Below are 13,050 nucleotides of genomic sequence, written 5' to 3' on the forward strand. Positions count from 1 at the left end.
TCTTTTAGAAACCGGTCCTTGAGATGAACTTGAAATAATATTTAAGAGTCATGCAAAAATCTAGAAACATGTTTAGAGTCAGTAGAACAGCAAGTACACAGCCCAAGACGGAAATAAATAAACACTGTTTGAGAAGCCAACTAGCCAGTATGGATGGACTGTACTGACTTCCTGGAGAGAATAGTTTGAAATGAAATCAACACACTAGGAAGAAAGTGTTGTGTATGAGACTGCATAAGATACAACAAATCCGTACAAGTAGTACAGTAAAGTATGAGGATGCTGGGAGGTTTTAAGAAGACAACCATGGGGAGAGATGGAGAGATGGCTCAGTGGTTAAGAGCACCGACTGCTCTTTCAGGGGTCCTGAGTTCAATTCCCTGCACCCACATGGTGGCTCACAACCATCTGTAATGGGATCCAATGCCCTCTTCTGGTGTGTCTGAAGACGGTGACAGTGTACTCATTTACATAAAATAAATAAATCTTTAACAAAAAAGAAGGAGGCTGTGATAACTCATTTGTCCAAAAGATGACTCTGACTACTGCATAAAGAACAAACCATTAAAGAACTACCTAGAGAGGTGGTTCACTGGTTAAGAGCACTGACTGCTCTTTCAGAAGATCTAAGTTCATTTCCCAGCACCCACATGACAGCTCACAACTGTCTGTAACTCCAGTTCCAAGGGATCTGACACCCTCACACAAATCTCAAAATGAGAATAAATGAATAAAATAATAAAGAATAATATAAATAAAAAATAAAATAAATTAACAAGTTAAAATAAATATATAAAACCCAGTAAGGACTAGATAAAGATCAAGGAGAGCAATATTAGTACGGACATGATAAGAGACTCAGAAGTTCATAATTCAGTTTTAATTTTGCCTGATTTCACTCTATTCCGGGTTTCAAAAGAAAAAAATGTCACTCAATATCAAATTGAAGGTTGCGTTTGCCAACCTCTGCTTTTTGTACAAACATCTCCTTAATGCTGTCAGTTTTTCCCCCTCTACAAAATGCCTCGTCCACCATGTTTCCAGGCCACTCTTCCAATGAAATGGATGACAGGTATGCAAGCACCTTCTCTGCTAGAGGCTCTCCGAGTAAAGGGTTCTTCGAGGGATCCCTGGATTCTAGACAATCACCAGAATACCAGTCGTCAGCTGCCTCTATGCTTTGGATGCAGTAAGAACTAGAGATTGATGTTAGTGTTGTCATACTGCTGACATTTGTTGCTACTGAGGTCACTTCAGGGGACTCACGGCTGATGGGATCCAGGAGGCAGACTTCAACTTTAGAGTGACTTCTGACAGCTGTTTAAAAGAAAAAAGGACGAGTCATGTCTTTGGGTCTCGAGGTTCGAGGCAGGGTTTCTCATGTATGCCTGGTTGTGTGCTGGGATTAAATGTTTGCACCACCACTGCCTTGTTTCCCCCCCCCCCCACACACACACACACGAGTTAGTGCTTTTCTATATAGCCCACATTGTCCCACAACTTGCTCTGTAGACTAGGCTGGCCTTCAACTCAGAGGTCCTCCTGCCTCTGTCTCTTGGAGTTCTGGAATTATAGTATGTGTCACTATGCCCATTGACAAGTTAAATCTTAAGACTCTTTTTAGGGGTATCATTGCTAAGATAATGAATGCTAGAAGGGAAAATACAAAGTTACTATCATCTGTGGAATATTAAATATTTGATATTTAAATACTCTAACCTAGAAAAATACTCTAACTAGGTTGGAAATCTCAGTTCTACAATGTGCTTCTAAAATGCTTCTTAGAAACATTAGAAACTATAGAAAACCACAACCAATCAAAATACAAGAGTTGTGGAGTCCAGTCCCAGTCGATACATCTACAAATCATTTCAACACCTAAGGCTCAGGGAACACTGCAGAAGAGAGGGCAAAGATTGTGAGAGCCAGAGGACCAGGAAGTTTGCTACGAGACTGTGTCTCCTGGGATGTCTGAAGCTACACCATAAAGACTCACCCATGTGACTGCCCAATTGGGAGCTGAACAAGGGTGAAACCAATGCAGGTGTCAAAGAGAACAGGAACAAGCCCACAAGGGTAGGACCGTAAAAGGCAGTCTGTGGCCTGGTTAAGTGAGGCTTTCCCCGGAGACCCAGTAGAATAGTCTACAAGGGACGGAACCAGTGAGCCATGCTCCCGGACACTCAGGCTCACACTCCTGACTCCTCAACTCCATAATCCAGTGGCCATCAGTCACGTGGGGCCAGGCCCCTAGTGTTCTGGCTGGACTCCACCCCCACAGTTACCTGGCAACATCCAGGTAATCCAGCCCACTATAAAAGGGGGATTCTTGCCCCCTCCCAGCTCTCTTGCTTTTTTCTCTTGCCCTTACACTCTTGTCCCCGTTTTTTCTCTCTCTCTCCATTCTTCTCCCCTCTTTCCATGTGGTCATGGCCAACTCTCATCCCTCTATCTCTTCTTTCTCCCTTTACTTCTCTATCTCTTTTTTTTTGTTTGTTTGTTTGTTTGTTTGATTTGAGACAAGGTTTCTCTGTGTAGCCCTGGCTGTCCTGGAACTCACTCTGTAGACCAGGCTAGTGTAGAACTCAGAAATCCACCTGCCTCTGCCTCCCAAGTGCTGGGATTAAAGGCATGCGCCACCACCGCCCGGCTACTTCTCTAACTCTTTTTTTCTTCCTACTTCTCTATAATAAATCTTTGAAACCATGGACTGTCTCTTATCAAAACCTGCCATGTAGGAGCATGGAATAGGCCTCAGAATCTCTAGCTGCTGGAAAGGACCAGCAAGACTTTCTCTACAACGTACCTGGGGCCTGCGCGCCTTCTGGGCGAGGACCTTCCCTGCTAGCCGGGCAGCTTCCCTCCGCAGGTACTCGGGAACCCGCTATCCCTGTACGGGTACGTGGGCCCTGCTCAGTTTTTCCCTACATATAAGGCCTCAGCCCTACACTGAGAACGATAGAAAACAGAGAGCTGGGAGGAGAGGGTGCTCTCCCCAGGGAAGAGCACACCAGTGGGTTGTCCAGTGCCGAATGGTTAGCTCTGAAAACATACAATCAGTATAGACAGAGCAGGGTGCACTTAGAATGTGTGTGTGTGTGTGTGTGTGTGTATGTAAGTATGTGTGTGCAATAACAATTCGTAAACAAAGAAGTCTTAGGTTTGAAGGAAATTGGAGAAGGGTAAATGGGAGAATTTGGGGGTCGGGGAGGAAAGGGAATGGAGAGATGTCATACTTGTAATTTTAAGTTTTCTTGGGTCTGGAGAAAAGGCTCAGCAGTGAAGAACACACAGTACTCTTGTGAAGGGCCTCCCTCTGTTTCCATGAGTTCTCGTCATGGGGCTTACATCTGCTTGTAACGCCTGCTCCAGGGAATCTAACGCCCTCTTCTGGGCAACTCGGGCAACTGAACTCAACTGCACATCCCCCTCCCAAAATTAAAAAATGTGGTGGTTGTTTTAAGACAGCATCTCTCTATGTACTTTTGGGTGGCCCCAACTGGCCTGTACCTATGTGGTTCAGGTTGGCCTATAACTCAGAACAATCTTATCTCTTCCAAGTGCTAAGACTGAAGGCATGCACCACCTTGCCTAATGTAAAGATTTTTTAAAGCTAAAAAAAAAAAAGTCTTAATGATTTACAGTTGAATATTACATGGTTTTTTGAAAAAAAAATGAGCGGGATCATAAAAAATCCTTTTGTCCACAGTGAGTGGTAAGATTCTATGCATGGGGTCTTACCTCCTGCCGACAACAATAGGAGGCATTTTTTTTTCTTTAAAACTATATTTGTCTATTTATTTTGAGACAGAGTCTCTGAACATAGCTATGGCTATCCTGGAACTGACTACGTAGTGCTAAGATTAAAGACATGAGTCACTACTGCATGGTATATTTCGTCCTCTTAAAGTTATTTTGGTATTTTTATAATAAATGTTTAAGATATATACAAAGACATACAACATTTCACATTTACTGACAGGTAGTGTTGGCACACACCTTTAATCCCAGCACTAGGGAAGCAGAGGCAGGTGGATCTCTGAGTTCAAGGCCAGCCCAGGATACAGAGTGAGTCCCAGGATAGCAAGGGCTACACAGAGAAATCCTGTCTTCAAAAACCAAAAATCAAAAAAAAATTTTTTTGGACTACTATAGAAAACCACAACCAATCAAAACACAGGGTCGTGGACCCTACTCCCAATACGTACATCTTCAAAGCACTCCAGTACCTCAGGCTCAGGGAACATTGCTGAAGAGAAAGGAGGATGACAAGATGGAAAAACTAGACAATCGGGGAGTTTGCTGTGAAATTGCGTCTGAAGCTACACCCATAAACTCTCACCACCATGACTGCCCAACTATAAGCTGAACAGGGATGGCACCAATGCACATGCCAAAGTGGACAGGGGGAAAGTCCACAAGGCCTCAGCCCTACACTGAGAACTATAGGAAATGGGGAAAGCTGGGAGCAGGAGCAGTGTCTCCAGGGAAGGGCACAGGAATTGGTTATCCAATCCTAAGTGGTCATCCCTGAAAACATACATACAAGTATCATATGGACCGAACAGGCTGTATTTAGAAAGATACACATATAAATATATACATATTATTTCTTTACTTTGAGACTGAGTCTCTCTACAAACTATGGCTGTCTTGGAACTCACTATGTAGACCAGGATAACCTTGCACTGACAGAGATCCTCCTGCCTCTGCCTCCTTGGGATTAAAGGTGTGTGACACCACAACTAGCTTTAAAATTTTTTTAAAAGATTTATTTTCTTTTCCGTGTGTGAGTGCCTGGTATTCTTGGATGACAGAAGAAGGTGATGGGTGTCCTGGGGCTGGAGTTGTGAGCCACTATGTAGGTGCTAAGAATCAGACTGTGGCCCTCTGAAAAGAGCAGCCAGTGCCCTTAATTGCTAAGCCACCTTTCCAGTGCCAGCAAGTATTTCTCTAGAGCCTTATGGTCTACAGAGCACTTTCTCATGCTTCTGGAATTCAGTTACTATCCGAACAACTCTTCAGGGTAGTTACTGTTGGTACCACTTCGCAAAAGAGCAGACAGACACACAGAGAAACCACCTATCATCAATCAGTCACAAGGCTGATTTCAACCTACATATTAAGACTCACGCATTTCATATTTGATTTCAGGCTGATGTGTTGGTACATGCTGCAATCCCTATACTTGGGAGGCCAAGTCAGAACAGAGTTTGAGGCCACCAGCCCAGCCCAGCCCAGCCCAGCCCAGCCCAGCCCAGCCCAGCCCAGCCCAGCCCAGGCCAGCCCAAGTTAAGTACTGAGAATCTGTCTCAAAACAAAACAAACTCAAAATGAAAAACCAAATAACAACCAAGTAAAACTCACCAAAACCCAAACATTAAGTTTTAGAAAAGAACACATTTCCTAAAATACGTTTAATAATACTTCACATGTTAACTTTTATATTTTATACATTAAATTCAAAATTGTTCAAAATATATTTTATAATCATTTCTAAAATTATGTAGGACAAATTTTGAGATATGAAGACATGTAATAAACAGTTAAATGGCTACAAAATATGTAAAATGTTTGATTTTTTGTCTCATACCCTGACTCAGTCCAGCCTTTGGGCATTACTACATGGTCACCTTATACCTTTGAATTCAAATACGGAAAAGAATTAATCTCACATTCTATGACAGGATATTACAATTTTTTTCCTTAAAAAGATATGCCAATTCACAGAGCAAATTGATATTTCTTTTGATTTTTCATGGGATATTAAATAAATAGCACTTAGCCTGTTGATTCTTTAAGATTTAAGATAATATTTGCTACACAATAAGACTTCTACAATTTATTGGAAAGAAAAATTACCTCTTATTTCTTCTTCTTCCTTTTCTGTTTTCTCCATCTACATAAAAAATCATTTGCATTTTTTAGAAATGAGAGAAATTTGTATATTTATATCTCTACAATTCATTTACTCTCTCTATATTTTAGTAAGAAATGCTAAGTTTTTGATGAAAAAATTTTTTCCCACAAGATGTTTTGCTTTGCCAAAATATATTAACAGAAAAACCAGTTATCATTTGAAAATCTGAGGGCTAGAGAGATGACTTGGTGGCTAAGGGCACATGCGATATTCCTTGTCCCCTCCTGATCCATCCACTCTGTAAGACTGCATCGTCCACCCAGGAGGGTGAAGTTCTGCTTAGAGTTTCACCTCTTAAAGATTCTGCCGGGTCAGTGCTGTCCCCAGAGGCAGACTTCCACCCCATGAGCCTTCCAGAGACAAGTAAGTGTTGGCAGCAGCTGAACTGCAGCTCATGTGCAAAGCTATGTGCAGAACAAAGGGTGCTGAAAATAAAGACTTTCTTTGTGGTCTATTGTTAGGATAAATTCTGAAACATTTTACCAAGAGTATGACCCAAGGGGGAAAAGACAGAAATAATACTTAGTTAACTGTTGAAAACTCTTATGAAATTCTGTTACCAGGTAAAGGACTCACCAAGTGAGATTAAAACATTAAAGGGCAAGCCAGATTGTGGTGCACACCTTTAATCCCAGCACTCTAGAGGCAGAGGCAGGTGGATCTCTGTGAGGTTGAGGCCAACCTGATCTATATAGTGAGTTCCAGGCCAACCAGGCTACATAAAAAGACTGTCTCAAAAAACAAACAAACAAAAACAAACAAAAAACAATGAAAAATGAAAAACACATGGCCAACAAAGGACTTGCATCCAAAATAGATAACAAACTCTTAAATCAATATTAAGAAAAAAATACAATTAGAAAAAAATATGAGATTTAAAGAGATATTTTACTAAGAGAGTATAGATTAAAAGATATGCAAAACCACTTATTGGCAAATAAAAATTAAAACAATATGTCGTCTTATACTGAAAAGGACATGGGCTTTGCCTTGGTATAGACAGCATCTGACTGATGGGTGGTGGCTAAGGAAACTTTTCTCTCTTCCTCTTAGTACATGTGTGTGTACCACTGCACACATGCAGAGGTAAGAGGGTGCCTGTTGGGACTTGATTCTCTCCTTTCACTGTGTGTATCCCAGGAATAGAACTGAGGCCATCAGACTTGGCTGCAAGCACCTTTGTCTACAGAGCCATCTAACTGGCTTTGGCTTACTGGCCCAAAATTCTTTTTTGTTTTTTTTTTTTTTTGTTTGTTTGTTTGTTTGTTTTACAATGATTTTTTTATTATTCGATATATTTTTTATTTACATTTCAAATGATTTCCCCTTTCCTAGCCCCCCCACTCCCAGAAAGTCCCGTAAGCTCCCTTCTCTCCCCCTGTCCTCCCACCCACCCTTTCCCACTTCCCCGTTCTGGTTTTGTGAATACTGCTTCACTGAGTCTTTCCAGAACAAGGGGCCACTCTTCCTTTCTTCTTGTACCTCATTTGATGTGTGGATTATGTTTTGGGTATTTCAGGTTTCTAGGTTAATATCCACTTATTAGTGAGTGCATACCATGATTCACCTTTTGAGTCTGGGTTACCTCACTTAGTATGATGTTCTCTAGCTCCATCCATTTGCCTAAGAATTTCATGAATTCATTGTTTCTAATGGCTGAATAGTATTCCATTGTGTAGATATACCACATTTTTTGCATCCACTCTTCTGTTGAGGGATACCTGGGTTCTTTCCAGCATCTGGCAATTATAAATAGGGCTGCTATGAACATAGTGGATCATGTATCCTTATTACATGGTGGGGAATCCTCTGGGTATATGCCCAGGAGTGGTATAGCAGTATCTTCTGGAAGTGAGGTGCCCAGTTTTCGGAGGAACCGCCAGACTGATTTCCAGAGTGGATGTACCAATTTGCAACCCCACCAGCAGTGGAGGAGTGTTCCTCTTTCTCCACACCCTCTCCAACACCTGCTATCTCCTGAATTTTTAATCTTAGCCATTCTGACTGGTGTAAGGTGAAATCTCAGGGTAGTTTTGATTTGCATTTCCCTAATGACTAATGAAGTTGAGCATTTTTTAAGATGCTTCTCCGCCATCCGAAGTTCTTCAGGTGAGAATTCTTTGTTTAACTCTGTACCCCATTTTTTAATAGGGTTGTTTGGTTTTCTGGAGTCTAACTTCTTGAGTTCTTTATATATATTGGATATTAGCCCTCTATCTGATGTAGGATTGGTGAAGATCTTTTCCCAATTTGTTGGTTGCCTATTTGTCCTCTTGATGGTGTCCTTTGCCTTACAGAAACTTTGTAATTTTATGAGGTCCCATTTGTCAATTCTTGCTCTTAGAGCATATGCTATTGGTGTTCTGTTCAGAAACTTTCTCCCTGTACCTATGTCCTCAAGGGTCTTCCCCAGTTTCTTTTCTATTAGCTTCAGAGTGTCTGGCTTTATGTGGAGGTCCTTGATCCATTTGGATTTGAGCTTAAGGGACTGGGGTAGAGCTAGTGGTGGAGTGCCTGCTTAGCACAGGCCCTAGCTCCACGGGTCAGCACTGAAAACTCGAAGCACTGAAAACACGCACACTCAGAGGTCTGAAGTTGCTATAGATTACTGAAGCTTTTCACTAAATCTTTCTCTTGTAGCATGTATAACTTTAAAAAAAAAACAGCCCTTCTCAAACCTTGTTGCTACTATCATCTAATTTTATATAATATTCTGAACTCTTTGATGTGATTTCAACAATGCTCCTAGCATTTAATCAGGAGTAAACCCCATCTCAAGAAACAACTTTGGAGAGATTTGGGGTTAGATGGAGCACGGGAAGCTGCCTCAGTACAATCTTATCAAGAATCAGCCAGGTGGTGGTGGCACACACCTTTAATCCCAGCACTTAGGAGGCAGAGGCAGGTAGATTTCTGAGTTCGAGACCAGCCTGTCTACAGAGTAAGTTCCAGAACAGCCAGGGCTACACAGAGAAACCCTGTCTCAAGGAGGAAAAAAAAAACCCAAAAAACAAAACCAATCTTGTCAAGAATCATGCAGTATATAAACACAGTGTATTCCAAAGGAAGGAGGTGGAAGATGAGTTCAGAAATCCACAGAGGTGACCGAGCATGGCTGCAAAGTACAGAGAAAGAGGAGGAGGAGGTACTGACAAGGCGGCCAAGTCCAACACAGCTCCAGCCTCAAAGCTTCTAACAGAGGGAAGGGACACAGAAGCTTTCTCCAGAAGGTCATCCAGAGGACCTGGTCAAAAGAGACAGGCAGTGCTTCTCACAGGCCATGTCCACAGCACCCTCCAACCTCCACCTAGTGACTTCAACCCATTGTGGGATGGGCCAGCAGTGGAAAGGAATATCCTCGGCTCAGGGGATGCAACTGGGTGTCATCTTTAGAGGGGACATACTGCTTAAAACTGAATTATCCTAGGGTCCGGAGAATGGAGACTAGTTATGCCAAGAAGCCTGGGTTTCTACCTGTCACAGCCCCAACCCCAGAGATGACTTTAGGGGACATCTGTAGAGCATTGAAGGGCCTGAGAAGCCTCAAAATGCAGGCAGCATGTAGCTCCACCATTGATGCCTGGGAGAAGACGGCATCAACCTATCTTTGATTGAAGTCAGTAGGTGAGTCAACTTCTGGAGCCACCTCTCTGCTATGAGGTTAGCCACTGTGAGTCTGTGCCCTTTGAAATTCCAGCTAAAGCTGTTCTAGTCAAGAGACTCAACCAACAACTGCCTGTAACTCTAGCTCCAGGGAACCTGAATCCTCTGGTTAAGACCAAATACTTGTGTGTGTGTGTGTGTGTGTTGTGACACTTAAATAAAAGTCACATCCATACAAAAGCCTCCATGCGGGTGTTATAGCACCTTTATTCATGATTTCCCAAACTGTGTCCTTCTGTTGGTGAAAGGACAGACTGAAGATAATGTTTAATTTTCTTCTTCCTTGATTGTGGCCTATCCGCTCTTTTTGGTCTGTGTCTGCACAGTGGCAAATGAGTGTTGCCATATTGGTTATCAGATGTGGTTGCTGAGTTCAACTTGAATTCCATGTGAAGGCTGTGTGAGGAAGCTCGGTCCATCTGTCATTGCTTTTCTACCTCCAAACGCCGCATGACCATTAACTCATGGAGTCAGCTTGGCTACGTCAGAGTGTTCCATTTCTGTGACTCTCTACCATGTTCTGCTTTGTCCTGTGACACTGTTTGACACATAGCATTGTTAATTGTGGTCTGCCCTTCTCCTCAGTACCACACAAGCACCTTGAAGGAAGGGGCAGTATCTTACTCTCCCCAACAGGGGAAGAACAAAATCTTCAAATATAATATGGATTAGTTGACCTTTGCCAAATTGAATTTAAATTACATGTAACTGGTTTGCTCAGGCTATCTGGTTATCTGAGCACTTATTTCCAAGTTTCTTTCTTTCTTCATCTAGTCCTGAGAGGTTTGAATGCACCACCCCAACACACCACTATATATATTCCTCTTACAAGCCTAGTGTGGAGAATGTAGGGGTTTTTGTTCTTGTGTAATTTTTTTTTGACTGAAAGGTATATAAAAACAACTGGAGATGTTTTCATTTAATTTTTCTGTTCAGTTAAAAACTGTATCACACTCCCTCCTCCAAATAATAAAGGTTTCAGTTTTCCTGCTGCATGAACTTATGGTTTAGATACTTTAACTTTTGGCTCCATGCTTTTGTATCTTAGACTAAAACATAACAGCAAATACATTAACCTTCCACTTAACAGTGAATACCTTAACGTCAACATGCAGGTGACACGGTCTAGAGATCTCTGACGAACAGCTTTAAAACGTGACATTCTACCTGTGATTTTGACTGGCCAGCATGGAAGTTCCGAGAAATGAAAACACACTGAGGGTGAGCTTTAAGCTTTGGTTTGCATGATCGTTGCTTTAGCTTTTCACCAATTGCCTTAAATTTGGAACTTTCAAATATTTCTCTGAAAAACATTTCACAGAAAATGTTATTAAACAAGATTCAGATTATATGATTATATATGCCACCTGAGATAATTATCGATTGTATTTATGCACAGGCGTTTTAAATCAGCATATGTTGCAAGACCTTTAAAAAGCAGCACTCAGTTTATATGCTCTAAGATATATCCAATTTCATTATGTCTACTTTTTATGAACTGTAAACTAGGCTACGTATAGCAGATTAGTATTTCGGTTTGGATATTATCGAGCTAGTCACACACCTCTCTGCTATTGACATAACCAACTTCACTGTCAGTCTCTTTTTAATTCTCTTTAGTTAAATAAAATGAACTCATTGGTCTCTTTTCACACAAAGAGGAAGGAAACCAGACTGAAAATAATAACCACAAGAGGACACTTGATTTTTTATTATCCACGCAGTTACAAGCAAGTGCTGGGTGGTGGTTAAAAACCACGGGTGCTAAATAAAGCTTCAGCTCATCAGTGTCAGAGAGAATTATAAAGGGACAAAGTTTTCTTTATAAAGTTAAATATTTGAGGTGCTTCTTCTTGGTTGTCCACTTGACTGCATCTAGAATTAAAATCCAAGCAGCTGGGTACACCTGTAAGGATTTTTCTTGACTGAATCATTTAAAGTAGGAAATTCCACCCTAAATCCAGATCATTTGAGGGGAGATCCACCTTAAGTCTGGGCCACACCTTCTGCTGGCAGCCTGTATTAGGATGTGGAGGAAGCATGCTTTTGCCTTTTGCCTGCTTACCCTCAGTGTTACTTGAAAGTGCATTCTTACACTGGTGTTAGCACCTACTTCTATGGATACTTACAAATAGTTGAGGCATCCTGCCTTGTGGGCTGAACAACTGCAGGATTCCTAGACTTTCCATCGGGGGACAGCCATTGTTGGAATAGTCAGACCAAACGTATGAGCCACTCTAATAAATCCCATGTACATATATATAATATGTATGTGTGTGTGACACACACACACACACACACATTCTTTCAGTTGTTTCTCTAGAAAACCCTAACTAATACAATAAGAATGCCAGGCAATGTAATATTATTCAATGGTACACAGAAAGGAACTATCGAAGTCACACAAAGACATGGAAGAGAGCTGGGCATAGTGACTCACATGTGTAAGCCAGAACCTAGGGCTGAGACAGGAGAGGTCAACCTGTGCTACCTAGTGAGTTTTAGGCCAGGTACGCTACATAGCTAAGGCCTGTCTAAGAAGAAGTCTAGGAAGGCAACACAATGTATGTTTTGATGTCTGGTTTCAACTCTAGAAATCAGTTGGAACTCTAGAACATCACTCTGGAAAAGGCTGAACCACTGAGACCTAGGAAGAACAATGGTTGCCTGAGGTTAGGGAGAGGGATGGATGGCTAGATGATGCACACAGGACCTACAGGGCAATGACAAAATTCTGGCTGATACTGTAATTGTATGTACAAATCATTATGCATTTGTGAAAACCCGGAATGCACATGAAGAGTGAATCATTGCACCAACATTTCATGAAGGTTAAATGACCTCCATCTCCCCCAAATCAAAGCCACTTCTCTGTCCTCATCTTCCTCAAATTCATGGTTTCAGCAGAACTACCTCTCACCTCCTTCTTGTGACATTTTAAATTGTCTACTTCCTTGACTCTCCACCTTTTGGTTTCTTCTCAGATACTGTTATTTATTTGTCTCCTACTCACATGTTAAGTTTCCAAATGCAGGCAGTGTGAAGGGTACAGCCACAGGTCATTTCTCAGCAAGCACTCCCTGGTTATGCTCACCCAGTTCTATGACTTTAGATTCTCTCCATCCTGGCTTCTCAGTTTATACGGCACATCCAACCATAACACAGCGTTTCCATTTTGGACTTCCGGTAGGCTTTTAACTCATGCCGAACATACAACTTCTAGTTTATCATCCCTCCCCCAAAACTGACCACCATTATGATAATTTTCCCACCTCAGAAAATGGCACAACCACTCAGCTGCTCCTAATAAAGTCCTAGGTGCCAGCCTTAATCCTGTCACCTCTGTCTCCTCTCTTTACTTCATGTGCTTTCTATCAAGTCCACACTCCACCTGTAGAAGATCACAGGTTCAGCCCCTTCTTTTCATTTCCTCTGGTCTTTAGTTCAAAACATGCTCCCTTCTCTCA

The 13,050-nt window shown here is 41.8% G+C and overlaps 1 protein-coding gene across 1 annotated transcript in view; it reads right to left on the minus strand.

The window, feature by feature from the left end:
* Positions 1–928: 928 nt before the first annotated feature.
* The window catches only part of C3H1orf185 (chromosome 3 C1orf185 homolog), a 65,606-nt gene continuing 53,484 nt past the window's right edge, over positions 929–13,050 (minus strand). The window contains exons 5-7 of the mRNA XM_052175821.1: positions 10,751–10,886; positions 5,863–5,899; positions 929–1,317 (exon numbers count right to left, since the gene is read on the minus strand). Of these exons, the coding sequence (XP_052031781.1) occupies positions 929–1,317; positions 5,863–5,899; positions 10,751–10,886 (562 nt within the window). The remainder of the gene's footprint in view (positions 1,318–5,862; positions 5,900–10,750; positions 10,887–13,050) is intronic.

Source organism: Apodemus sylvaticus, chromosome 3 (assembly GCF_947179515.1).
Source record: "Apodemus sylvaticus chromosome 3, mApoSyl1.1, whole genome shotgun sequence".
Lineage (NCBI taxonomy): Eukaryota > Metazoa > Chordata > Mammalia > Rodentia > Muridae > Apodemus > Apodemus sylvaticus.